Source organism: Aethina tumida, chromosome 7 (genome assembly GCF_024364675.1).
Source record: "Aethina tumida isolate Nest 87 chromosome 7, icAetTumi1.1, whole genome shotgun sequence".
Classification (NCBI taxonomy): Eukaryota; Metazoa; Arthropoda; class Insecta; order Coleoptera; family Nitidulidae; genus Aethina; species Aethina tumida.
The window spans coordinates 4,967,139-4,994,952 of NC_065441.1; the positions used below are offsets into that span (position 1 = coordinate 4,967,139).

The 27,814-nt window shown below is 34.2% G+C and overlaps 7 protein-coding genes across 12 annotated transcripts; 2 read left to right on the forward strand and 5 right to left on the reverse strand.

Moving 5' to 3' along the window:
- Nucleotides 1-99: 99 nt before the first annotated feature.
- Nucleotides 100-3,062, reverse strand: LOC109599001 (protein cornichon homolog 4). The gene is made up of 4 exons (XM_020014919.2): nt 2,942-3,062; nt 2,542-2,864; nt 2,406-2,486; nt 100-1,185 (listed from the first exon to the last, which is right to left on the reverse strand). The coding sequence occupies exons 1-3, from the start codon at nt 3,014-3,016 to the stop codon at nt 2,420-2,422; spliced, it is 465 nt and encodes a 154-aa protein (XP_019870478.1). The 5' UTR covers nt 3,017-3,062; the 3' UTR covers nt 100-1,185; nt 2,406-2,419.
- A 137-nt stretch (nt 3,063-3,199) lies between these two features.
- Nucleotides 3,200-4,563, reverse strand: LOC109599002 (microtubule-associated protein RP/EB family member 1). Its single transcript, XM_049969700.1, has 2 exons — nt 4,461-4,563; nt 3,200-4,403 (listed from the first exon to the last, which is right to left on the reverse strand). The coding sequence occupies exon 2, from the start codon at nt 3,981-3,983 to the stop codon at nt 3,255-3,257; it is 729 nt and encodes a 242-aa protein (XP_049825657.1). The 5' UTR covers nt 3,984-4,403; nt 4,461-4,563; the 3' UTR covers nt 3,200-3,254.
- A 120-nt stretch (nt 4,564-4,683) lies between these two features.
- Nucleotides 4,684-7,340, forward strand: LOC109598990 (NEDD8 ultimate buster 1-like). Its single transcript, XM_020014898.2, has 8 exons — nt 4,684-4,861; nt 4,914-5,173; nt 5,227-5,425; nt 5,477-5,634; nt 5,688-5,884; nt 5,934-6,095; nt 6,353-6,723; nt 6,778-7,340. Exons 1-8 carry the CDS (start codon nt 4,730-4,732, stop codon nt 7,081-7,083), a joined length of 1,785 nt encoding a protein of 594 aa, XP_019870457.2. The 5' UTR covers nt 4,684-4,729; the 3' UTR covers nt 7,084-7,340.
- Nucleotides 7,341-7,422: 82 nt separating this feature from the next.
- LOC109598991 (G-protein coupled receptor moody) lies at nt 7,423-14,021 on the reverse strand. Of its 4 annotated transcripts, none has more exons than XM_049969553.1 (3): nt 13,995-14,021; nt 8,829-8,969; nt 7,423-8,776 (listed from the first exon to the last, which is right to left on the reverse strand). In XM_049969553.1, exons 2-3 carry the CDS (start codon nt 8,954-8,956, stop codon nt 7,942-7,944), a joined length of 963 nt encoding a protein of 320 aa, XP_049825510.1. In that variant the 5' UTR covers nt 8,957-8,969; nt 13,995-14,021; the 3' UTR covers nt 7,423-7,941. The 4 variants fall into 4 exon arrangements, with proteins under 4 accessions (XP_049825510.1, XP_019870458.1, XP_019870459.1 ...); XM_020014899.2 differs by lacking the exon at nt 13,995-14,021 and adding an exon at nt 10,835-11,077; XM_020014900.2 differs by lacking the exon at nt 13,995-14,021 and adding an exon at nt 10,546-10,586.
- Nucleotides 14,022-14,930: 909 nt separating this feature from the next.
- Nucleotides 14,931-25,404, forward strand: LOC109607738 (cilia- and flagella-associated protein 44). 2 transcript variants are annotated; one of them, XM_049969663.1, is made up of 25 exons: nt 14,931-15,448; nt 15,612-15,774; nt 15,823-15,968; nt 16,031-16,194; nt 16,249-16,946; nt 16,998-17,102; nt 17,156-17,642; nt 17,692-17,803; nt 17,858-17,971; nt 18,023-18,426; nt 18,477-18,836; nt 18,944-18,971; nt 19,057-19,240; nt 21,431-21,619; nt 21,671-21,940; nt 21,997-22,205; nt 22,262-22,683; nt 22,736-23,040; nt 23,090-23,286; nt 23,337-23,610; nt 23,666-23,896; nt 23,946-24,109; nt 24,162-24,432; nt 24,484-24,777; nt 24,830-25,404. In XM_049969663.1, exons 1-25 carry the CDS (start codon nt 15,144-15,146, stop codon nt 25,301-25,303), a joined length of 6,570 nt encoding a protein of 2,189 aa, XP_049825620.1. In that variant the 5' UTR covers nt 14,931-15,143; the 3' UTR covers nt 25,304-25,404. The 2 variants fall into 2 exon arrangements, with proteins under 2 accessions (XP_049825620.1, XP_049825621.1); XM_049969664.1 differs by lacking the exon at nt 18,944-18,971 and having other exon boundaries at nt 18,477-18,840.
- Nucleotides 19,554-20,576, reverse strand: LOC109599003 (proteasome inhibitor PI31 subunit). Its single transcript, XM_020014921.2, has one exon. It carries the CDS (start codon nt 20,469-20,471, stop codon nt 19,650-19,652), a length of 822 nt encoding a protein of 273 aa, XP_019870480.2. The 5' UTR covers nt 20,472-20,576; the 3' UTR covers nt 19,554-19,649.
- Nucleotides 25,396-27,384, reverse strand: LOC109598974 (venom acid phosphatase Acph-1). 2 transcript variants are annotated; one of them, XM_049969665.1, is made up of 7 exons: nt 27,243-27,384; nt 27,020-27,124; nt 26,729-26,968; nt 26,491-26,673; nt 26,199-26,322; nt 25,592-25,800; nt 25,396-25,537 (listed from the first exon to the last, which is right to left on the reverse strand). In XM_049969665.1, the coding sequence occupies exons 1-7, from the start codon at nt 27,348-27,350 to the stop codon at nt 25,397-25,399; spliced, it is 1,110 nt and encodes a 369-aa protein (XP_049825622.1). In that variant the 5' UTR covers nt 27,351-27,384; the 3' UTR covers nt 25,396. The 2 variants fall into 2 exon arrangements, with proteins under 2 accessions (XP_049825622.1, XP_019870445.1); XM_020014886.2 differs by lacking the exon at nt 26,199-26,322 and having other exon boundaries at nt 25,592-25,786.
- Nucleotides 27,385-27,814: the final 430 nt, after the last annotated feature.

Genomic DNA, 27,814 nt, shown 5'->3' on the forward strand with positions numbered 1-27,814 from the left:
ATGATATTGAATTGTTGTATACTATTATAAATAGTAATCACTAAATTTCCATTAATATTTATTTCATACGAATTTCGGTTTTGCGTAGTTTTGTGCGTTTTTACTTAAATTAGTCTTTGTTATTTATATTAAACAAAGACTTACATTCAAGACATAATAAAACTCCACCAATATACTTCGTGTGCAAGTATATTTTAGGTTTATATGTTAAGGTAAACTTTACTTAAATTTTTTGTGTTACAACGATGTTTCTTTGTTTACTACATTTTTTTAAAATAAGTATTTTCCCACTTAAACTAATAGTAAACCTTTGAATAGATCTACACCTTGGAGGGACCAAAAAATCTTATGGTAAGATAAGTATACATTCACAGTTTATTTATATTAGCATTTTAATTTATTTATAATTTTAATTGTTTGATCTTAAATTATAATTTAAAAAAAATGGGTTTTTAAATTATTTATCGTTGATTTATAACGTCATTTAAGTGATTATGTAGTTCTAAATTATATTATTGCTTATTATTTGTTTATTTATTTATAGATTTGCAAAAGAAAGACAGTGCTTTATTTCTGGAAAGGATTACAGGATTTACGAAAGGTGCGTATACATATGCAATTTTAATATATTATCTTAGGTTTTTAATTCAATAAATAACACAGAACATGTTATTGATCTTTTATTCAATAAAGAATAAATTTTACAAATATTATATGTAGTTTTATTTGGATCTGAAATAACACAATTGTATTTATTAATATTCATTTTAATCATCCAAACGTTCTTTGACGACATACACTTGTTATAAAAAATGAGATATTTACAGATTTATGGAAGATTTGAGGATGTCACATGATGATTATTCAAGTCTTTTCAAAAATAAAATTATATACCTAATTTGTTTTACATGATAAGATTAGTTTGACTAGAAAATTTTACCACAGATTATTCAGTTAATAAATTATTACAAACTCCTTAAAATTACACTCTTCATTACACAGATCATTATGAGAATTAATTGTTTATTGTTGCCTATTGTTAATAATCAGAATTTCTCCTAATTTTTGGCAGTGATTTTAATTATCAAATAGGAGCTTAAAACAAGAAACATTTTTAGAGAATTTGACTGTATCTCTAAGGTTATACACTGATAATACAGACCCTGATAATTGAATAGTTTGTAAAGTCAAAGGGTAAAGTTGCAGAATCGGTCACTCTAAGGAATATTTGTAGCGCATGCGTCAACTGGATTTGAAATCGTCTGTTTCGGAGATTTTAGACAGCATAGTTGCCAGATTTCATTTTTAACGAAATATGTAGAGAAATGATTTTTAGAAAAATATATATGTAATTTATTATGTTTTTCATGTATGACTTATATTATTTATGTGGTTGAATTCGAAAAGAGATAAAATTCGGCAAATCACTTTATTAATTAGTATATTCATTTTTTATTTACTCTATATTTCTTTGGTAGTTTAACTATCTAATTAAAAGTTCTTTATTAAATAATTAGGTAAATTTACAACATTAATATAAAATTAACAAAAAAGATATATTTATGTATTTTATAATAAAAAACAAAATCAATTAAAACAAAAAAATCTATTCCACTGGATATTGCTTCCTGATACAATTTAAAATGCTCATAAACATATTATGATTTTTAAATTTATTTCTCCATATGAATTCGTGGAGGTACGATGGAAACAGATCTTCCGAGGAACAGTCATGGTCTATGTAACTCGAAAAAAATTCAAAATGTTCAATGCAAATATAGTATAAATTGATTAATAAATTGGAATAAATTAAAAAATAATAAAAATTAAAAACATTTTTAATTAAATACAATACAATTATCTATATAGTAAAATATATTAATTAATTAACGACCCGTATCAATAAATTAAGATTGTACAAAAAAATAATAAATGCAGCACACAAATAATCTATAAAGTAAGATAACTTAAAATATGACTGCTAACAAATTAAAAATAATCTTACTAAAGGAATAAAAGTAAAATATTTTAAAAATGAGAAAGATCTATAAAGTAAAATATATTAAATGAGCATACAAATAAATTAAGAAAGTAATTAGCAGAAGAATAGGAATAATATATTGTTTTTAAAAACGCCATGAGAATATAATCTGTAAAGTATAATATTTTAATAACGAGCAATAATCATCAAAATAGAAGAAATACTATACTTACCAAAAAAATAAAAAGTATAATACATACACAACAACACAACAATAATTCAACCATAAAAAATGATTCGAATATTTTGACCGTTGCAAACCGACAACACTGCACTTCAAAATATTCAAGAAGCGCGAAATCAGCGCCTCACGACGCATGCGCTAGATAATGTTCCTTAGAGTGACCGATTCTGCAACTTTACCAGTCAAAGTTACATTTAACTTAGCATTTCTTCCTCTTCACTTCTTCGTATTGGATCACCTTCTAGTAATATTTGTATCAAGCTGCAATAATACATGATGAATCATTTTGAACCACATAAATGTTTTTATAACTTACCAATACATATAAATAAAGAACATTGCTAGATAAAATACCCCACATATAATACTGTTTTTCATGTGCCTGTGTATGACTTCTCTTTTATGTATTTCAGTGGGATCATACAGTCCCATATTCCCACTAGGCAATTTTAATAGTTCATAGATTAAAAACACAGTTATAGGCAGGTTAATCAGACACAAATAAGTATGACCGGTTATTAGAAATATCACAGTAGGGAAAATATGCCCAAACAGTTTTATTCTCACAAACAAGTTCATTCTGGAGCAGCATTCTCGGGCATTCAAGTAGTCACATTCAAAATCGGACAGAGTTATTATCTTTGTTAAAATAAGAAATGTTATACAGTTGTTCGAATGGGTGGGTCTACATGCAAATTTCTGTCTACAAAGGATACGTGGAATATGGACCAAAATACTATTATTCCAGCATTTAACATTTGAATAAGGAGATTAAATGAATCTTCCAGCATTGTAATTCTGTTGTTTCAAATAATTTTATATAAACACTTAAAGTTTGACAGTTGTTCAGTAGGCAACTTGGATTACACATCCACAATTTTTATTAGATTTGATTTTATTTAAATACAACTAAATACGATTTGTAAGAAGTCATTAAAGTTAATTGGATATTTATTAGAAAATAAAAGGCACAATTTTTAATTATATATTTATATATTAATAAATATATGTGTATAAATTATCTGTTAATTACAGTTTACAAGATGCATTTTTATTTTTGCGGCAAGGGTTTATTTCTTCCATGTAACTATCAACGTCGTCGTAAATGGCGAATCCTTCTTTGCAGGCGTACAACACCTTAAAAATATCCTTTGTGAGAGGTACCTTTTCATTAAGACGACACAAATCTTCAATCGACTTCAGTTTCTCAAAGTAAAAGTCTCTTTCCACAGTCAGTCCTTCAATTACCTCTTCCTGATTAGAAATTTGCTTGTGCAATGTTTGGATGTTGTTGGCTTGCCGAGACGTTGCGGGCCGTGCAGACTTTGCTTTAGATCTACCACCGACTTCTTCAACCCGACTGGATTTCGGTGTGGAAACCTGGTTAATTGCGTTATAATTCAGATCGAAGAACAGCTTGAACCACTGCAAAAACGTGTGGTTCTCGCGGAAGCCTCCGCTTATCAGTCGTTCGATTGGCACCGTTTTATTGACTGACAACTTCAAGAAACACGACTGCAGAATCTTGAAGTTCTGCATGTAATCTTTCTTGTCGTCCGTGTAGAGCTTCACTTTGTTCATGGGGACTGAATCAGGGAACAGTATGTCCATTAGTCGGCAGTAAGCTGATCCCGAACATAATTCTTCTACCTTTTTGTAGTCTGTTTCCAGATATTTGTTCACCCAGGCAATCAGCTTGTGCCTGGACAAGAAGTCCACGTTCACGTTTGTTACATACACATTTCTTACCCTTGCCATTTTACATTTTCATAGTAAGGGAAAATAGTCAATTGATAATGATGTATAGTATAATTTGTTTATTTAATTACTATAGGAACTACATTTTGTAAGAGTGTCATGTAAAGTTTCCCATCAATGTTTTACAAACGTAAAACTAAAATAAAAAGTCAAATAATTTTAGTCACCCAACAATAAACAACATTAATAAAGCATATAGTTATATTTGAATATGTTACATTTTCTTGATGAGACGAAACACCGAATAATAATCTTCCTTTGTTATTTTTGCATAACCGCCAGTCTTATCCTTGGTGTTCTTCCAAGCAATTATTATAGGAGATTCTGAATTGTTTCCACGTGGTTCAGCTTCTATGGTCATTACTATTTATTTTTTTTACGAATTTTTCAATGAATATGTGCAATAGGAATTTAGTTGATCTATGTCAAAAAGTATTCAAAAATAAACAGAGCTATAAAACAATATCTAATAATTACCATAACTACAATTTTTTTTTCCAAAAGCGTCTTTGATTTCAATTTTCAAATCAAATATTCGGTGAACTCCAATTTCTTATTTGATGTTGCCTCTGTTATGAGTCCAGTAATTTAAATTAAACGTAAAAACGAGTTCTATGGTTGTTCATAAATATTTAATCCCGTGTCTATCTATTTTCATTACATCAATGGTCGCATGTTTTCAAACGTGAAAGTTGGCAGAATGATTTGTTTATTTTCAAATGACGTTCAAAACTTGATTGTACACGATGAGTTCAGCTATCGAAAAAGAGGACTATTTAATCCAAATCAGGGATAAACTACGAAAGGAAGGTGTTAAGTTATGGCTGAGCCCTTATTTTAACGATGTGTCGTGCACCCCCTCGACGTCGGACATCGACGTACGTATTTATTTCGTTTCTTTGTTGTGTTATTTATAAACTCATTTTCTAGCGCTTATCTGAGGACTATAGCAAAACATTAAACATACCGCTAAAGGTATGCAAGGAATGCGTTCAACAGTTGCAAGAAAACGCTATTGAAAATTTAAAACAGAAGAACGAGTATCAAAAATCTGGTAAAGCGACTGTTAAAATAAAAGTAACCCAAGCCAATAGTCCGCCCAGAATACTCAACAAAGAAATATTGTTGAGCATCACCACCAAGGATTTCAAGGAGTTAATATCCAGAGAAACAAACATTTCTAGTGACCGGTATACATGTCAAACCTTTATTTGTGTGTTGGTTGTACAATGTATAATTGCAGGCTTAAAATAATCAGCAGGGGAAAAGTGCTTGTGGATGGAGATTCATTGGGAGCACAAGGTGTAACCCATGGCCAAAATTTACTTGTAATTTCTCTGGGTGATCCAAATGAAGTTGTGCAAAAAGAACAAGAACTGAAGCTTCTGGAAGATGTGAAAAATGATACCAAACTCTTAGCTTTGGACAGTGGTTACATGGAGGTATATCAACACTTTCTACATTGATAAAAATAAACCTAATTGGACTTTTAGATTGAGGATCAGTTTGGCAATCCCATCAAAATGCCCAAACATGAGAAAAGAGCACTGACTGTGGCCATGGCCCTAAATGAGAAAGGAAAATCCGCCCTAAAACGCGAGGATTACTCCAAAGCCTTGATTTTCTTCCTTGAAGCCGAGCAAGAATTCAAGTATTACCTCCCCACTTCCAAGAAACCAATAATTTAACCTAGTTTATTTCTAGAAACTGCAACTCCCAAATTTTAAAGTCTGTAGACAATTATGCCCTCCTAAATTTAGACATAGCATGGTGTTACATGTGCTTGCAAAGTTTCACTCATTTGCCTGAGGCTGAGGAAAGACTGAAAAGGTGTGAGGAAAAGTTTCACTCCACTTATGGCAGTAATTTAGAAAGACTTGTTGCTATTAAAGGGTCATCAGGTGAGTTTAAATTTTAGGCAACTTGATCACACATTGGAAATGTTTTCAGGAAATGAAGCTGCATTGTTTATGAGGCTTCACCTTCTCCAGGCAATTGTTTTGTATCATCAGAACATGAGAGCTGAGGCTTTGAGACTGTTGAAACAGGCTGAAAGTGAATTGGAGGTGTTAAAAGTTGATGAGAACAAACTGATGAGTCTTGTAGAGTTAGGTAGGTTAACTAATAATTAATTTCAAGTAAATTGTTGTTTGTTTAGTTTTGTGACTGTTTAATTGTTTTTGAATAGAGTGAATAAATAAATTACTAAAGATTTGTTGGTTTCTGCTTCTCAGTTTAAGGCAAGGTAAGTACATTAAAGGGACAAACATTAAAGTGTTTGTTAAAAATATTTGAAAATGTTTATAAGTAACTAATACAAGAAAACAAAACAGTTATATAGTCTGACTCAAAACTATCGAAATTTCTAGGGTACTCTCCAGCGGAAGCGAGATTAGGCCTGAGGGTGACGAGAGGTGACGTAAACCATGCTGCCAATTACATAAACGAGAACCGCGAAAAAAGGAAGGAGGCCAGAAAAAAGGCGCTGGCCGAACAGATTTTGGACAACGAACGGAAGAAGTTGGGTAAATGCGAGGACGGTACGCAGTACGTCGATCCGAATTTTGTGAAAATGCTTGTCAATATGGGGTTCAATAGGGAAATTGCCCGGAGGGCGCTGCAAAAGAACAACAACGTCATTTCTGATAGTATCCAATACATCCAGGACAATCCCGTTGCGGGTCCCAGCGAATCAAAGAGTCAGGAGTTTCTGTCCTACCTTGAGGAATTAATTCCTGAAGTAATGTTCGAACGTGTACAAGTGTTTAAGTATGTTACATACATTTATTTTTAGCTTGTGGAGGCCGGATTTGATCCTCGAATGGCTCGATTGGCGCTGCAGTCTCACCAGGGCGACATTATGAAGGCGGCAGAAGAACTGATAGCCAACAATGGTATAGTACCAGGTGACATTTCTGCCTTGAACATTGGAACTGAGAGCTTGGAGGATATAAAGAGAAAACAGGAAAAAAAACGGGAGGCTTACAATAGATTAAAGGAAGATATGGAAATGGTCGACGACGATCATTTGGATCTCACTCTGGTGAGGGAGGAAGGTTTTCTCAAGCAATATTTGTCCTTACTTGAGAGAGATCGTTAATCGGGGTTTAAATACGTGCCTTAAAACTAATTTTAAGTAAAATGGTTGTGTATCTATACCAAAATATAATGAAGATTATGGTATTTTGTATTATTTTCTTTATATTGCAGAATTGTTTATTTTATTTTTTAATCAATAATAAAATATTATATTTACTGTTTTATATTGTTGAGAAATTATTATTTATGTTTATGTATGTTAAGTATTAAATATACTTTTTTGTATGTGCCAAAATAAACTGAAAAAGTGTTGTTTTATTTCCCTGTATATTTTAATATCAACATGGAACAAAAGGTAATAAGTTATTATTTAATAGGTTTTGTAACAAAAACTCTTAAGATTTCTATAAAAGTATATTAATAGAAAAACGATATAAATATATACAAATATACCTTAATGTAAGGATATAAACTAAATAAATTTTGTACTTTTACAAAGTTGGTAAACTTCTTAGGTAACCTACGCTAAATACTGATTAAAAGCAATAGTTTTTGGTATGATTGCACACTAATTTGGCACCTGTTAACAAGTTTTTTTATATAACAATACACGATAAACTATTTTTAACCATTTTAACAAATAATATTCAATGGCAATTGAGCAAGAATGGCATTTGGCAGTCAAAGAAATTTTTAAAACAAATCATATTTACATAGCATACACATATATATCACAAAATCAACAAATCTTTGGAATGTTTGATTATACTGTCTATAACTTCCAATGAAAATGTACATGATCAATACTGACGTATCTAATTATAAAAACCTCATCTAACAACAATAAATACGGAGTATTCCTTATTTTACAGACATCTCAGTCTACTATAATGGCTAAAAGGTGAATAAAACAATTAAATTACGCTTTGGGCGATGGACTGACCATGTTCTTCAAATAGGTAACAGTCATGTGACTCCTGCTGTTGGGCTGCGCAGGCGTATTTTGCGAGTCCAACGGACTGTTAATCTTGCACATCAGCGTGTCCAAATACGCTTGTCTGTACTGCTTGTTCATGGTCACGTACACAACTGGATTAACGCAAGACGACATGTAAATAAGTAAATACCCGAGCACGTGAAGTGGTGCATGTTTCACATCGTCATCGAATATTTTCACAAGCGTAATGGGTAAATAACACACCAAAAAACATATGAATATCACCAGCACCATTTTCGTTATCTTCATTTCGCTGCGCTTGTACTTGGAGCCGGTGCTGTGCTGTTGCAATCGCTGATGGGATTTCCGCACGGTGTAGAATATGTTGGCGTAAGAGATGACGATTAGAATACACGGAAAGGCGAACCCGATGACGAATAAGGCTGTTTTCGCACTGTTTCCGTTTTCGTCTTTCTTTATGGAGCAAGTTCCGAGCTTCTCGTCGAAGCCATAGCAACCCCATTTGCCCATCAGTATCGGTATTTGGATGCCGTAGCTGAACAGCCAGATGAAGCCTATGTAACATATCACTTTGGTTTTCGTGTAGATCTTGGAGTAGAGATGAGGCCAGGCGATCAAGATGTAGCGATTGATGGAGATGATGGCGATGCTCAGCAGGGAAACTCCGATGCTTGCGTAGCGGAGGACGGGAATGATCGTGCAGAGGATGTCGCCGTGGATCCATGTGCCGTGGAAGAACTGACTGGCGGAGAAGGGTAGTACCATGAAGCAGAAGAGCAGATCCGATATGCACAAGCTGAAACGTAACAATTAGCTCCCGCATTCTGGACTAGTTGAAGATGACTTACCTAGCGATGAATGCTGCTGCAACGGTTCGAATTTTGGAGTGTCTCAGGAGGGCCGCGACCGTCAGCATGTTACCAACAACTCCGACTATCATTATCACGATGGTGAACACTCCAGCTATGGTCATCATAACTGGAGAGAATCTGCAACAATTATTAAAATTATTGGAACGTTTTAACATGCAGGAAATTCTCAATTTTACCTCCGCAAAAAGTAATGTGTCTCATTCGACATGATTAAAGTGCAAACTGAACCCTTGTCAATACAGCTTTTGAACTTGAACTTATCGCCTAACTTATCACTTTTTATCTTCAAGTTTGTAAGAAATTGCCGTATATTTTATTTGTTTGTATTTGAGTGTCACGCTATTTGTTTACGTGTTAGTAAGGTAATTGGCTAATATATCTTTAAGAAATTACTTTTGCAGGAAAAAATATTTTCTAGTCTATTCAACAACTTAAAACTACACGGGTCATATTTCCAAGCAAAAGTACTAAATACAAAAAAACTGAGCTTGCACATTTTTATTGTGAACATGGTCGATTATTCATTTCTATTATTTTACATCATTGTTACAAATTTGCGGATGAATCATCCGTTTTCACTTCCATTACAATGTGTATAACGCATAAAAAATGCAGGTGAAAGACTAAATTGATATAAAACCAAGTGAAAAATAATTAGAACGAATTGCCCGTTGATTTGCAATTAACTTAAACCAATTAACTTTGTAATAGACTGCGATAAACAAACATCATCGCTTGTTATGACTCACGATCATCTCAACACGTTCGGTTTAGGTGCTTTACATTTCCTTAGAGGCGTCACAGATTTATCTTGGAACGTTTTCCGGTAACCAATTCGAAATGGGATTCCATTTTATCAGTAGTTGTGCGTATTTTGATTGGGTTTAATGATGCTGATTAATCTAAATATTTTAATTTGATTTGGGAGGTACGTCAACAACTTTTGATTACGGTAACGACCTGTAATATGGGTGACCCAAATTTTTATTGTCGTTTTAAAGGGGTCACGTTGTGTGCTGAAATAAATCTGCCAGTTACAAAAATTTGTTTAAAACTCTATAGTTGTGTTTAATGTGTTGCTTTAATTTAATAATAATCAATATTTTATTGGAACCCCTTTTCAAATTTAAATTAATAAAGAGATATGCGGGTATAGTTACGTAGTTGTGTGCTGGAGAAACCATACATTTATAATTTTAACAAGGAGAAGTTGCTGTTTAAAACCACAAATAACAATAATTAGATATGCAATACATTAATAATAATTTGTGTGTTCATGCTTATTTATGGGTAGATGTTTCACTGGATGTGGTTAATATTTTTTATATAATATGGAAAAATATTCAAATATTTAATTCAAAAGAAAAATTATCAATATTTTGCTTCGTTTTCATTTACTATAAATTAATAAATAATAGTTTGTCACATATTAAAGTGAGATGCTAATAAACTTTGGATATCTATTCTTAAGATCCAAACAATATTTGTTTAATGATATCATTATGTAACTCATTTTAATGCGTATATAAAGACGATTCATTTTTTTATTATTTTTGTATGTGACTAAAGATTACATAAACTTAATATAAAAAACAAGTGCACTTAAGTGAATTGTTTGCTTTGCAATAAATATTGGCAACATTATATAAAGATTATACAGCAATTAGAGATAATAGTTTTCTATTATTCTTACCTAGAAATTTGTGCAGGTATCGATTAAGAAGTGGTGTCAACTTTGTAAGTTCACGACTTGAAATGGACAGACAGATGTATCATACAATTAATAAAATATGTCCACAAATTAAAACTAATGGAACTAATTAAAGAATTAACCCAAATGAACTGTGAAATTATAGATAACGACGACAACAGTCGCTCCCCAAGAAGCCAACATCATTCAATTTAAAAGAAACAAAAGAGTACGCGCCAAGAACTCATATGGACCGCATGTGTGGTTTAAATAATAATATTAAAATACATACCGGACTAGCTCCGAAAAGTCTGAACGCTTCGTCCCGTCCATCGCAGTTGCAGTTCCATTCATCGAAACCAAAACGAATTGTTTATCCGAACTGAATTAAAACGTCGACACCGCACAAACCTACGTGGGGGCAGAATACCCAGCCAGCCGCACTGCCGACACACACACACAGGATGGTTAAAAATTAATTTTAATTGAAACCATTAAACTTCGGTGCTACCGTGCCCGTTCCGCACGCCGTTCTATGATCAACTCGAGGATGTGCCGACTGAAAACCCGCATCGCGTCACTCGATGGTTAATCATTTCGTTTTCAGGAATTGTACCCATCCGATCGGTTGTTACGTATGTAGTGCGGTCCGGCGGCAATGACTAATTGCTTTTTGTTTTTCGATTGTGCGTTCGTACTGTTCGATTCGAAAGTGCGGTCCCGCTTCGGGGTTGGCATGAGGTGCGCAAAAGGCGCACGGTCGGGACGTCGCGACGCATTTTTCTTAGGGTCAGGGATTAAATAAGTCTAACAATGAATTATGTAAAATAAATAATGGTAATTATTTTCTGTGTACCTGTCGCAGTTTTATGACTTAACGAAAATCAGGAGCACTAACAACACTTTGAATAAGTTTATGGTTTTCCTTTTCCATTGTGAGAATTGCTAATTTATAAATGGTTTACAAAGTGATAGATTTATTATTTTCAGAAATTGCCAACTACATTTCAATTTAAAAATATTATTCGAAAAAGACTTTTTAGTGTATTCACCACATAGTAAATGTTTTCATTTCAATATTTTACATACACATTTGTAATTAGTCAACTTTTGATAGTAATTACAATTTTAATTAAAAAAATATTATTTAAAAATTATTAATGTGTCCTATAATTTGTCATCATTGTTTAGTTTTTTAATTGTATGACGATAAAATAATCCATTATGGAAAACATTCATCGTTAATTATTTTATTTCCTTGTAAAACAGCTAATTTATTAATATCATACAAATGTACTTTAACAATGATAAAAACCATTTTATATTGCTATTACCTAACATAATTACTGCATTTTTTCATTGTAAAATTACTAATTTATTAATAATATACAAATTAGCAGACAGTCAATCTTTTCTGGAGGATATAAGATGTAAAATATTATTTAAGAATTATTATAAGAACTAGTAAAATCTCTCTTTTACCGTTTCTGAAGTATCTATTTATTTTGGACAAATGGTTTAAACTTTCTACACGTTCTTTTTTACTTAATATAAGCTTCTTCCTTCTTACCTCATTAAAATTTTAAAACAACATGTGCATTTTTTTATTTTAATTTTTTTAACTAAGATATAAGGCGTTTTTCTACATATTTATTGTTTGACTCTAAACCTACAAGAAAAATCCCGTTTTCCCCTAAAAATGTAGAGTTCAATTTTGACTTGCTTAGGATTACATTCACTAGATTACATTCTAAATTTAATTTATAAGAAATCATGGTTCTGCTTATGTTAAACACCCTACAGGGACAAAACTACACAAAAAGTTTGATATATCCACACTAAAATATAGTGACTGTCCAATTATGCTTCAATTCTGGTGGCGTTGCCCTTTTTAGATTGATTTATGTACAGGGATATATTAAGTAACAACTTGCTTCCATATATTGAAGAAATTATGCTCTTTATAAATGTGCTTGAATGTGAAAACGATTCAAAATATAATTTCAAAATTTGGACAAATTGGTTAAAAGACCAAAGCATCGATGTTTTGTCTTGCCCATCCCAATCTCCTCACATCAACCCTATAGAAAACATGGGGAACCACGTTTATAACCAAATACAAAATAAAAATTTTACAAATTTAAACGAACTCATCATAGCAATTCAAGAAGTTTGAAGAAATATAGACTTGTCATATAAATTATAAAATAAAAAGGATATTATACATTGTTAATATTAAATTAAATAATACAGATTTAATCATTTCTTTAAAAGTTGTCATATTTATGTTCACCTCAATTCAGAAAAATATATGCAACATTTTATAGAATAACAGTTTACTGTTTAAAACAATAGTAAAATAATAATGAATTAGTGTGAATATGAATTTTTGTTTTAAAAAATATGAATATAATAAATTATCAGTTAGACTGTGAGTTCTGGTTCCTTAAGTTTTTCTCCCTGGTCTGGAAGATGCTAAAAGAACAATAAATGTACTCCCTAACATCTGATTATTAATATTATAATAATATTTTTTGAACTGTTTCTTAAATTGTTGTTACATTCTTTAATATAAAACATCTTTTTTATAAACAATTGTGAGAAATCGACAGATATTTAAGATTTGCTTAAGATTTTGTTTTGTAATTACAGAATTATTATTAATAAAAATTCCCAGTTAATATTGGTATATTCAATATTTAATCTTAAGAAAGCAAAGTACACTATTTCAATTTTTCTTTTAAACAGAAACTTCGGTAATAATATTTCCCCAATTATTACAGGTTATTTAGTAAATAATGTTCTCCAAGAATCTAAACGGAACGCTAACCAATATTGGTTACTATTTCGACACTGTCGTAATAAAGTTTAAAGGATGTGGTACTTACTTCAAGTCATTTATCGTGTGTGGTTTTCAGTAGAATAAAGTATTACTAACAAATGTTACTTTCTAAATTATTAAATTGTGAACAACTTTGTTGGACTTGAATGAATATATCATAATCTCACATGGTAAATATTATTATAAAAACTGGGGATTTTATTTATTGACTATAAACAAACTTATGCGTACGATAAAAACATGCACGTTAGAATAATATTATTAACGGATAAGGCTTTAAAATAACTTTTTATTTTTCAGGAACGATAATTGTTCCATAAATTTACAGACGCAAACCATGAATGAATGAATTGCAAACATCGTCACGTTAATATAATAAAAAACAGTGAAAATATCAAAGCCCGGATTATAGTTGTTAATGATTCATTATTACATATTATTATTACTCACAATCACAAATAACCTTGTACAGTTTAATAAAAGTCCAATGAGTAAGAAAATGCACGTTTCCAACATTTTTTTCAATTATAAATAAAATTTTATCAATTTTATGGCTAAATGCAACAATTTCTGGAAGCCGAAATGCAAATTCCAAAACCACAAAACTCACCTTACTCATGAATTAATTGGAAACGCACCGAATAAGCCACACAATCGCACTGCACCGGATAACTGTTAAGGTTTGTCGTAAGAAAACTTTATCTTACAATGACTTCCTCAAGTTCCCTGTCTGTCACTTTATTTGTTTAGGATCGATGTTATAAATAGAATTTTAAGAGACCATTTTCATTTATTGGTATGGCGAGTTCGAAACGACCCAATAAAATTATTTGTGGTTTCACGGTGAAATTTTATTGCCGGATCACTAAAAATTTATTTGTAAAGGTTTATTTATCAAAAAACATTAAAATGTGCAATTTATGTGAAAGAAACCCGTTAAAACTAGTATATTACATTAATAAAACTTTTATTTTTAAATGGTACAAAACGAATTGTTTAAAAAATATGATAAACAATGAATAATGTGTCCCAAAAATTGTCCATCGAAGCCACTCATTTTACAAATATGTGACGGAAATTCCTAACAACAAAAGTTAAGGTCAATATGGAATGAATAGGAATGTAAAACAGGTATTGTGTCACCTAATTTCAAACGATTACTCATCACAACAATGAGGTAAAAGATTTGTTTCTATGTCGATTTGTCGTTAATGACTAACATTTAATTAACATTCAATAATATTTTCAACACACATTATGAATCGAACAGATGGAGAAAAGGGCATGAATAAAGAAATGATTGTTTGTGGGAAAGAATATTGCACAACTTAAGATTTGCTTGTCGATATTTTTACAATTTTATCGCTCCACAGTGGCTACAGTGATGATAGCTTGGGAAAGTCACATCTGTACGCATAAATTAGGTTGTGCGACACAACATTTTACGACTTATCTAAAAATAAACAAACGTGAGGAAGATAACAATCAAACTTCCGTCGATGTTACAGAAAAATTTCCGATTTCCTTTTGTATAGTAAAGAAACAAATATTGGTTTTATAAATTTAATGATGGCTTTAATAAATACATTAGAAATAAATATGTATATGGTGTATAAAAATTGGTATACAGTCTTCATGGAAACAACGGGTGGTTGTTCCCAAACAATTTGGCCTAAATCTCCATAACAACAAACATCGATTAGACAAGTCACATTGAAGCGTCCTCGTGTCAATGTACCTTACTCCATGAATCCAAAACATGTCGCAAACTGAGGACGATGCAGACGAGATTCCAAAGGATGCGTTCGACTCCACGGCGACTCCGGCAACGGAGACCGATTTCTCGGGCCTCGAGAGCGACGTCGATCCGCAACAGCAACAGGACTTCCTCGACGATTTGGCCAAGGGACTGCGATGGGTAATCGGCGACTGGGGGGAGGAAGAGGAGGGCGCGCCGCCCCATCGCTTGGAGGAGGAGTCAGATGTGTATGATCCAGATGATTACACGTCTAAACCATTCTTCTCCAAGAAGTGCACCATTGAGCCAGACATTTTGGAGTTCGAGTATCCTTTTCATTACTGCACACGTTAGGAACACATTTTATTTGTTTCTGTTTGTTTGTTTGTAAGCAACCGACCTTCATTTATATCAGGAAACAAAATTTGAAAGTATCCAGTAGGCCTTAAGTCATGGAGTACTATGTAACTTTCTTTAACACCCATAAAGCTTTTCGTATGGCTACAACTGTAGAAAGTACTGCAACCTCGTCATCGCTGACGTTGAAACAGCCGTTTGGGGTTCAGGTAATTATGTGCACTTCTACAACATCGAATCCAAAGAGATTTGGTTCAAGAGGAGCGCTTTGGGTGGAGGAATTGGAGCTCTCAAGGTATGGGATTTAAAATGCACTAAGCCATTTGTTAACAGTGTGTTGTAGAAAAATCCGAATCCTGAATACCCCCATTTGGCCATAGCGGAGAGCGGTAACAGGCCTATAATAATTTTATACGAATGGCCGGAAATGAACATATTTGCTGTATTGCGTGGAGGCACCGAGAGAAGTTACTCTAATTTGGATTACAGGTGTTATAAATACAAATTGAGCTTTGAATTATACAGTTTTAACCACGAGTTTTACCCCTCAGTGACAATGGAATGTTGCTGGTTTCTCAAGGAGGGGAGCCAGATTATAATATTACTGTATGGAATTGGCCAAAGCGCAGGATTTTGCTCAGATGCAAGTCATATGTGAACGACGTGTTTCGTGTGAAGTTTTCGCCCTATGATCAAGGATTGCTCACTTCTTGCGGTACATAAACTACTTAAACTAATTGTTAACACACAATTAAAAAACACATCTTAGGTGTGGCCCACATTAAATTCTGGAAGATTGCTCGTACTTTCACCGGACTGAAACTGAAAGGCGAAGTGGGACGTTTCGGCAAAACCGAATACTCAGACATAATGGGCATCTGCCAGATGCCGGACGGTAAAGTAATATCCGGATGTTCGTGGGGCAACATGTTAGTCTGGGACGATGGGCTGATCAAACTGGAAGTGATGCGAACCCAAAGGAAATCCTGCCACACCAAACCGGTCGTCCAGATAAACTACAACGGCGAAGAAATATGGACGGTGGGCATGGACGGTCACGTCAAAGTCTGGTGGTACGAGACCATAGATCATGCCGACCCGCCGGACGACGATAGGGTGGTAATGGTGGAACCGAACTTGGACTTCCACGCGCCGGGAGTGATGATAATGTGGCTGGAGAAACGCAATCCCTCCGATCCTCTCAACTTCGAGTACATCGCCCAGGACGGCTTGGGAGGGTTGTGGAAGATCGATCTTAACACGGAAATCGAACCTCTTCCTCCACTTCAGTTGTACAACTGTCACGGTGGCCCGATCGCTGACATCGCCGCTTGTCCCTACGATCAATTTTTTGTTAGTTTGGGGACGGAGGGGAAGTTCTTCCTTTACAACTATGTGACGAGACAGAGATTGTTCATGTATCAGTTTCCGGCGAACGGAAGATGCATGATTTGGGTTCCTCTTGAGGTAAATAACTTTAAACAATATACAATTATTGTTCTGAAAGAGTTCTTGTAGTTTCATCAATATGGGGATGAGTTGATTATGGGATTTGATGATGGACAGTTAAGAGTTTGCATATTAACTCTAAACGGATTTTATTCTACCCTTCAAGTAGTACAAGTAAGGTTTCACTTTCAGTCTTTTCCAATCAATATACAATAATAAACTTTCAGGTCATAAAGCCTCACAACAAGCCAGTTATACAAATATCCATAAACAGGAAAGGTACAATTTTAGTAAGCGCTGGAGAAGATTTCACCATTTTCATTTTCCAATTGCAAAATATCAACGAACTCCTATTATTAATACCAATTGGATACATGGTCACACCTGACATAGTTACCCACATTACATGGTCAATTGGAGTTGGTGAATGGACACCAGAACAAGCTTACGAAGTGCTCTTAGGTTGTAAACATGGTTATATGGTTGAGGCAACCTTGCCCCAAAAACCAGTATCGTACACCAAAACCTCGTATCTCCTAAGAATTACACCGAAGGAAAAACAGTTTCAATCATGTAAGTCCCAAATCAGAAGGGATATTATAATACGTGAGTTGGAATTAAAAAAGTTCGCCAAACTGGAGCGAAAGAAAAAGGAGTTGGAAAGAATCAAAAAGGATAATCCAGGAATTATAATTGATGAGGAAGTGTTTTTGGGTAACTGAATCATTTGCGTTGAATTCAATTCTACTTTGTTAAATTTCAGCTGATTCTGAAAGTGAAGAGGATCTGGGCCCGTTGTACTTCCCTCCAGTGCCCAACGATATTTTGTGGTTGATGTACACCGAATATAACACCGTGTGGGTCTCAATGTCTGGGTAAACTTTATCACTTAGATTTCACTTCATAGTCGTAACAAAGAGTGATTTCAGATATGACGCAGGTTATATCTATGAATTTTTTATTGAAATTCCAGATCCGAAGCCAATAAGATTTAGAATGATTGAGGATGCGGACGACATAGAAATATATTCTTTCGTTCACAGGTGCACTTGTCCACCTAAAGTTATATCAACCTACAGTTTGTGCATTTTCAGCTACAAGAGACAGTATTTAGTGTTTGCAATGCAAGATGGAAGCATACGTATCAACAGGGTGAACCCGTTGGATTACACGGACCTCACAGATTATTGGCAGTTTCCGGTGCACGATAACCTGAACGGTTTTGTGCCGAAGATGTGCTTCAGCTACGACGAGAAATACTTCTTCACCTGTGGACACGACGGCAACATTTTCTCCTTCCTGTTTCAACCTGCCGATTATGAAGAAAAGGACTACTACACCATCCAAACGCCGATTCCCAGGGACGACCCTGTGCCTGAAGTGCCCGATCAGGCTGGGCACGAGTTGCTGAATCTTCAGGAGGCCATAGTGAAGGCGGAAGAGGATCGAATTAACCGAGTCGCCAATAATCACAAGACTAAAACCAGACAAACTATTGGTGAGTGGTGCTGTGTGGATGCTCTATTATTTTTTGACGATAATTTACAGCCACCATGCAGAAAAATTATATGAATATTTTGGAACGCAACGAGAAATTGTTATACAGCCAGAGAATTTCTGAAGAAGAACTGGAAATCGACCCCAGAATCACAGAGTATATTAATTCCCAGATGGAGGCCAAAACAAACTTGGTTAAGAGGAAGCTGGCTTATGAAGTGGAAAAATCAACAATAAGGCTTCAGAAGATTAAGAAGTTTTTAATTGATCCTTTAGATTTGTTCCCCATCAGAGTGAAGGGAATATTATCTAATGACTCTGTCTGTTCATTAAGGCAACATAAATTACCATCAAATCTCGCAGACATTCATCAGAAAATTGAAACAAGACTGCTGGAGGAATTCGATAAAGGCAGGTTAATATTTATGAATGTGAACTTTAAACACCATTACATATTTTGTTGAACATGTACTATCGTAATTAAAATATGACAAATATTTGATAAATGTTACATGCAGCTAATTCAAAAAATACAGAGCCCGAAAAGTAAGTAACACGATTATACATTCATGAACAAAAAAACCATTCTCAAAATACTTAGAACGAAGTATCCACATTATTATTTGTCTAGACCGCCGGAACGGACGGTGGTGGCTCAAAAAGGGACGGAAATTAAGCGGGAAGTTAAAATGGAACCTGAATACTTTCTTTTGGGCATGGACGAGAGCGATATTGCAAAACTAGGGCCTCGACTGAACCGAATGCTCACTACTTACAGGAAGAGAATTATGAAGTGGAAGTATAGGGCGATAGAGGTAAAGACAAATTAAGTTATGCAACAATCAAAACAAATTTAATATTAAGTTATTTGAAAAAATCTCGGGTTCTATTATAGTTAGACGACTCTAGTTTTTTAATCAAAATTTCTAGAATGTCGTCAATTTTCCAATCGGTGCTTATTTTTTAAATATTGCATCGAAATCGTTTTAGTAACAGAAATTGTTTGAATGAAATCATATAAAAATAAAGTAACTCAGTAAGTATCACGTTACCAGATAATCCAATACGATTATTATTTATTGCCTAACATGAGTAATGCTCTGCAAGGTGCCTTAACTAATACAAAACAACTTTTCCAACCTTTATTGTGTAATAAACCAGAAATATAATTATTAAAAAAATTATAATCTTATCAGATTAACATTTGAATGTCTAAAATCTACCCTACATAAACATATCGTCATAGCCAGGCGGGGGAAATTCGTCGTTGTCGGGCCTGTTGGGGTCCCTGCGTGGCGGAAACCCGACATTGGGAGGCCGGAACGGGTCGTACCTGGCGCCCGGTGGAATGGCACCCGGCGGCGTCCCGGGCGGCAAGTACGGCAAGCCGGGGGGCGGCTGGAACAACATGCCGCCGCCGCCGTTTGGTCGTATCAAACCGGGGGGCCCGCGCAGTGGGTCCATGCCGTTGAACGGATCCAAGTCTGCACGACCGTAGTTCGGCGGCCTCCTGCCGTCCACCAGTATGGACCTAACCGGATCCACACTCTCCACGAAGTAAGGGGGGTGCTGCGGGGCCGCCGGTTCCGTTTGACTGGACGATTCCCTCGACCGTTTCGACACCGTCACATTTTCGATCAGCTGCTTTTTGATCAGATCCACCAGGTTCTCCTGATCCGGTATCATCTCGTCGAGGTTGCCGTTCCTCTGCTGGACGGCACTCCTGTCCAGCTGGATCATAGAAACTGTGCGTTCGTCGACGCGAAACAAATTGATCATGATGGTGTCATCGATGATTGTGCCCTTAAGGTTGTACAATCTACCCTGGAGAACGTAACGCAAGGTATAATCGTCGTTCCAGCCTTTCGGTAAGGCTTCGGATTTCGTTTCAGAGCCGTCGATCACTTTGGACTCGCCGATTCCGATGCATTTGAAGCCGTTCGAGACCAACACCAAATGGGTCAAACACACCAAAATATCTTCGTTGGAATTGATGTCATCCTTCACGGAACTGTACAACAAATCCCAACCGAAAAGGCTGGACATTGTTGTTGTTTTCGGTTTCTTTGTGCACTGGAATTTGTTACTTTACAGAAGGCGAATTAGTTTGTTTATAAAGAGCGGTGTCATTACTTGACGTTTGAGGTTATGTATGGCACATAGATATTTCTCAATAACATCTTAACATATACAATATATTATTTAATTTTATTGAAATTGTTGACATAACTTTTATAGTTAGGGTTGTTTTATATTACTATAATTACTTTATATAATTAAAATTTTCTGTTATCTGGGTTGCCTAACTTTTTTTTTAAATTGAAATCATTTTTCATTATTTAATATATATAGTTCATTATGCGCATGATTCGAAATTATCGCCATTGATTTTATAAATGAAATTAGTATAAAACACTTGTCTTTTAGATAAAGGAGTTTCTATAATTAGCAGCAATAGCAACTTAATAATAAATATATAAATTTAAATGAATTCCTCACAGCAAAACAAAAAAGGATATTATTAAAAACTTTAATGTTAAATTTAATAAAACAGATTTAATAATTAAATAAATCCCTTTTAAAATTAAAGTTGCTATTATGTACTGCACAATTAAGAAAAATATATGTAACATTATATAGAATAAGAATATAGTAGTTTTTATAAAACTGTATAAAACAATAATAGTAAATTAATATTATTTTAACAGTTCATATTAAATAAAAAAATTATGTCTAAAATATTCAGTATTTTAAAAAGTTGCAGTGACCACCATTGTAATATATTATTAAAATACACCGATTTATTGCAATTAAATAATGTGTAAAGTAATTATTAATTTAAATAAATTTTATAAATAGGGCACCAAGGAAAGACTATTTTGTAAAAAAAGTTAAATAAAGTATTTTCCTTTACATTAATTTAAAAGAACATCTTAAACACTTTATTTTGATTAATCGGAAAGTAAAGAGTTAATTTGTTTGCTATTATCATATTAATATTTCAGTGGGAGGTTTTTAATGCTAAAAAACCCCAGCCAGGAGTTAATCATCCGGATGATGAAGCAGCGTACGAATATGCTAAAGCTACAATCGGCGACTACGTTTTGAAAACTGACGAAAACTATCGTGTCCCACCTCACTTGAAACAAACTACCACCAACAAGTTTCGGGAGTTGTTAAATTGTCAACAAGAGGTTGATATTTATTTATATTTATAAATTATTAGACTAAATTAATTTTTACAGTTATTTGATGAAATCCACGTGTTTTCCGAAAAAGTATACAAGTTGCGAGATTTTAAATACAAAACGATTGACAAAATTAAGAAGGAAGAAGTTATTTTAGAATCAATTCACGGGCAAATTCCTGAAGACTTGCAACAATTTAGCCCTCAAATTGTTAAGTATGATGAATCTGAATTCCCTGAAAGGAAATTTGACATTGTGGTACAATTTGATGACAATATTTCTGATGATATTGAACTGGAAGAGGAGGTTGTAGATGTCTATGTGGATGTACAAGTGTACCATAAATCAATCACAGCCTAAAAACTAAGTTTATATTATTTTAGGCGGTAACTGGAATAGACTTGTGGCTGCAGATTTTGCCAAAACGAGCCGATTATCCACCAAGATATGAAGATCACTTTGTTCTCGGTGATATTGTAAAAAGGCTGACGAGTGTGCCTGACATGCCTTTCGAGCATCTCGTTACACTGTCCGAAATGGAAAATGTTGACACCGTATTCGAAAGGGAAATAAGAGTCTGGCTTCTAAATAAGTAAACTCGTTTTAAAATTGTTTGTATATTCATTTTACCCCAACAACAATTTCCAGACTACTAGTCCGTCAAAATATATCGGTTGAACACGTAAACGATCTGATTGCGTCCGTCGACAAAAGCGTGGCTGAATTGAACATCGAACTGCACTTCGTCCTCCGAAGAATGAACACGATGGAACTGCACATACTCTTCCTCAACCAGGAGCTGACGATTCTGAACAAATACGAAGCGAACGAGTTCGTGTTGGAGAAGAAATTGCGTGAAAACAACACAGCTGTGATGGACCGACAAGACGTGATCGACAACTTGACCAACCGCATGGTGGAAATCAAGGCAAGCATCGACGAAGCGAAGGTGGAGATGGATCGCATTTCTACCAACTTCACACAGGCAACACACACCCACAAGTTCTACGACTTCCTGAGGAAGGTGTTTAAGAAGAAGTACAAGCCTCCCAGGGTTCGCTCCGATGATGGTAACTACTATTAACTGGAGTAGTAACTTAAGGTAATATGAATGCATTTCAGACAGCAGCTCCGAATCGTCTTCGTCCAGTTCCGAGGAATCTGAAGAAGACGATACCGCCAGTATCGACTCCAGGGATTTCAACATCATCAAGCTGGACTTGAATGTTTGTCCGAAAGGTTGCGAACAGTCCATGTACGATTACACGGTGGCTTTGAGAAGTGAACGATATGCGATTGAGCAGAAGGTTAGAGAGGATGAGAGGCAGATGGAATTGCTAAAGAAGGAATTAGATATGCAAAGCAAAACTTTGAAACAGCTCGAGTCCGTTTTGGCTGAAAGCAAAAAACAGCTACAAGACTATTTGGTAATAAAATCTTCATAAAAGTAATTTTTAATAAATATGGACTTTATAGTGTGAGAAACAACAAGTGCTTAATCAAATTATTCGCACGGCCGCATTGAGAAGAGATCAAATCCAGCTGTACAACGCGAACACATCTGTCGAAAACATTGAGGATTGTTTAATTATGTCCAAAGACACCATAAGTGCTTTGTATAGAAGAGTAGGTGAACTCCAGAAGGAAACCTTGATTGAGAAAAATAAACACGAGTAAGTAATTCACACGCAAGTTGACATTCTATAAAATGTATCTGTTTCAGAGTGTACATCAAGCATTTACTTCGTATGAAACGTGATTTTGGTCACATGGAACAAAGAATAAAATTGGTCAAGCAAGATATAGCTTATCAAATGTTTACAAAGTTTGGTAAATTCGTAGACATTAACGAAATCGAGAGTAACGTGATTAAAAGCCATTTGAGAGCTAACATTACTGACATGGCGGAAATTTGTATGAAGAAGATGGTCCATGCTGTGCTTGTTCAGGACGTTGATCTGAAATCCATTTATAATCCTAAAATTGCCGCCTTAATGGTAAATATTCTCTGACTTTTAGTTTATAGTTCATAATCAATAGTATTATTTTTAGTCTCTACTTAAAAGTCTCCATTTAGATTATATTAAACTACTTAGATCGAATACAGCTAGATCGGAAGTGTTAAGGTTATTGACGATAACTAAGAACGAATTAAATCACGATTTAGATAGTCAGGACAATCGTCAAAGCAAAATTGCATATGTGTTAGTAAAAAATAAAAATGATGACGAAGAGTTGGCAAAGATACGACAAGTCATCAGGCAACAAGAAGAAGAGATTGAGGTAAAAATCCATGTTTTTTTATAATATATTATATGTATGTGTGATTTAGGATCTAAAAGCGGAAATAAAGATGCTAAAGACCAAAGGATATCCACCATATCCTAAAAGAGACAGACAAATTGTTGATAAGATTGAATCACCCAAACAAGCTCGTAAAGAGTTAAAGGAAGAAGCCGAAAGGATACCTACTGAGATTATACTTCCTGATACTTAGTAAATCTACAAACATTAATACACGTTACATAACTTATCTACTGTTTTATAGTGTCATGTCGGATGCCGAAGAATTAGTGGCCCACTTACTAGAAGAGCTTCTCGGTGATACAGAAATACTGGCTGAAAAAATGTCTACTGAAAGGATGGCTAAAAATATAGTTGAAAGAATAATGAAATGTATAAGTTGCGACGAAATCGTCAAAATATTAGTAGACAGTTTGCCACTTCATCTCACTGAAGAACAGTTGGAAATGGTCGAGGAAATTGCCGAAAAAATTTCATTTGTTTATGATAAACCGAGAATTAAATATGCACTTGAGGTAACTCGTTTTTATACTCTAGCCGAAATGATTATCATTTACTTGTTTTAGACCCAAGAAGAGAAGCAAGAGTTTGCACTGGAAATAATGGATAACATCATCGATGAAACGATGCTGGTGAAGGGCAACGCGTCTGAAGTAATGGCTAGGATGATTTCACGTATGGTTGAAGAAGTGCCCTTCATCCATTTGGTAAACCAGAAGTGCATAGAAAAATTAGCTGACACACTTGGCAGCAAGCTCAGTGTGGAGGGCATTAAGAATGAAGTACTACCTTTGGCTGAAACCCTTGCCAAGGATCACAAAGAAGATATTAGAACCGTAGTCAGCGCCATTTTAGTCAAGGTATTTTGTAATTTTATTCAAACATCCTTGGTACGTTCTAGATTTTTGGTAGGTATCTGGAAGTGGTCAGGCGATTGCGAGGGAGCAGGTAGAGAACTTAATCGACGACATGCTATTAGAAAAAGGCGATGTTGAAGAGGTGATGGTTGGAATTATAGAAAAAATATGCATGACTTTCCCAGTGGAGAATTTAATGCATACAGAGTCGCTTACGAATATTGCTCTGTCAATTCAGCAGAAAATCGAGAGGAAACAGCAAGCTGCGTTGAAGACCGTTGACAAAACCGTGTGTATTAGCACAACAGAAAGGATGCTGCTTAACAAGGATATTCGTGCCATATTCAACGCAGTGTTGCATAATGTTTATGGCGTTGGGCTGGATTACTTGTACGTTCTTAAACATATGGAGAAAGAAGAGAGTATTGACGAAGAAGAAGAGGAAAACCAAGAGGACACTGCGGAGGACGAGGGGAAGGATAAAAGTGAAGAAGAAGACGGGGAAGAGTTGGAGATGGAGGGAGGATAGCTTTTAATGTGTCTTATTATTAAGTTTTATACATTTAAATTGTCTGTGTCATCTATATCTATACATGTAGGATGGTTTTTATTAAAAAACTATTCATTTTACGCATGTATTTTCATTTTTTTCTGGAAAATATTCCTTAATGGCATTGACGAACTGGTCAAAAGGACAAAAATCCTCGCAACCTGGCAATTGTAATAACTGCGGCTCTCTGCTACTGTAATCTTGGTAAAATAGCTGCAAACAATAAAGTTATATAAACTACAACATTAGATATTCGTAATATTTTACTTTAACTCCGTAGACTCCTTCGATTTCATGCAGTTCAAAGATGAAGTATGCGTTGTAAGGCGGAATGTGTGGTTTGTAAACTTCTAAGGTGTTTAATAAATGTCCTATGTTGACGTCGTGTCCAGAATATAAATATATTTTACGATTTTCGTTCATTTTCCCACTAATTTTTAGTTTGCATTCATCAACCACCTTCTTCAAAAAATAACCTGTTCAATCATACGATGTGATATTAAAAAGAAAAAATTAACAATAATGTAAGTTATTAAGCAACAAAAACTTGAACATATATTTTTTAAAAACAATGTAATATAATTATCACATTTCCACATTTCAATTAAGTCCTTGTTACACATTTATACATTCTTGAATAATAATAAATGCATAACTATTAATACTTAATTATAGTTAATAAGCCATAAATATTGTGTATGTAATGTTTCAAATAGTACAAAGTTTAAATTAAATAAAAGAGTTACTTTCATTTAGGTAGTCAATGCTCTCTTCCAACAACCTTCATACACGTTTTAGTTCACTGACATTAGATAAAAACATGACATAACTAAACCACATTACGTTGATTTCAAAAGGAAGTTGAAACACTAACCTGAAACATACTTCCTGAGCTCAGGAGTGCCAGTCGAATGTTTTAGAAAATCCAAAACCATGTTATGAAGTGGGTAAGGAAACACTTTTTTGGTCCACTCCGGCAATGGAAGCCCCCACTCTTTCTGTTAAAAAATAATATTTTGGAATTACTAAATTGTTAGTAATTTCGAAATTGTTCTCTTGACAAACATCTCATTTAATGACGAAAAGAACCTTGGAAAAATAATAAAATTTCCCATGATTTCCAAGTTAACCTTTACCTTAATAATTGCTATTTTTATTTATCTTACCTGGGTCAAAAGAGTTCCATACAAAGCAAACATATCAAATAGTGTGGGGTTTTTATAACCAGCATGCAACTTGATAAATTCAATAATATCCTTGTAATCATTCATCGTAGTCTGAACTTCATTACCCTGTTCGTAGTCACTGTAAAGCTTCTTGAAGTTGGGATTGATTATTCCAAAGAACATCTGTACAACATAAGATTTTATAATGCAACTTTATATAACAAAATTACATATTTACGTTATCTTTGGATAAGGGTTTGTGGCTGTAAGGAATAGGCTGCCAATTTAAACCTTCTTCCAGAATCTCCTCTTCTTGTGGGGGAAAAAGTCTGGCCAGGACGAGAAGCAAAGTCATTTTAGACCTTCCGGTATCAGAAGACCAAGCTTCAACCACCTCAGAATTCCAATCTTTACCCAGGAACTTGTCGTATCTTTCCCGTAATGCTTTCCCTAATCTCAGTGACTTAATTTTACCCTTCTAAAAATTACTTGTGTATGATTGTTATAGATTTTTTCACATTGATTTTACCTTGGTCAGTTCACCGGGACCAAAGGGGTGATAGGTTTCGTTTTTAAACGGATCATTGGGGTAAGAATGGCGACTCACGTTAGTTCTGTCTCCATGTCGGAACAACTAGGAATACATTTTAAGTGTTATTTACTAATAATTTACATTACAAATCGGTGGATGAGTGATAACAATTAGATAACAAAAATAATGTGCAATTGATAACATTAAAATCAGTACTTACAATATGTACTAAACGTAAAGTACTCGCTTCTTGATCAGACATCGGTTTGAGCTCGTAGACACGTACCGTACCCAACAAAACAAAAATCGAGACTAATATATATGACATGGTACACAATTCACCTTTTCAAACGATACCTGTAATTTCCTAGTACTATTTTAAAATCTACCTGTTATTCTATCAAATATATAAACTAGTTAGTTTCCCTATTAACTGTATTGTACTTTTACAGTAATTTCAAGGTGGTTTATTATTATTAATAAAACGCATTTGATTATTAATGTAACATTTTCTAGTTTAATGCAATCATGTTGATATTACAGTAGTTTTTTTAAAGTGCAGATTTATTATCTAATTAGCTTTGCGATTGCCGGCTTAATTGTATAGACCTGCAAGATGACTTACATGGTTACCAAGGTTGGTCATTTATCAAATCATAAATAAATTTTCATTGATAGTAATACACATTATCAGTAGTAATTTGCATTTATTTTAAAAAATAGTGCTAAAAACCGTACTGCATTAGTATTAAAAGTAAAAATAGTAATTTTTTTTGGCAAAATTGAGGCTCA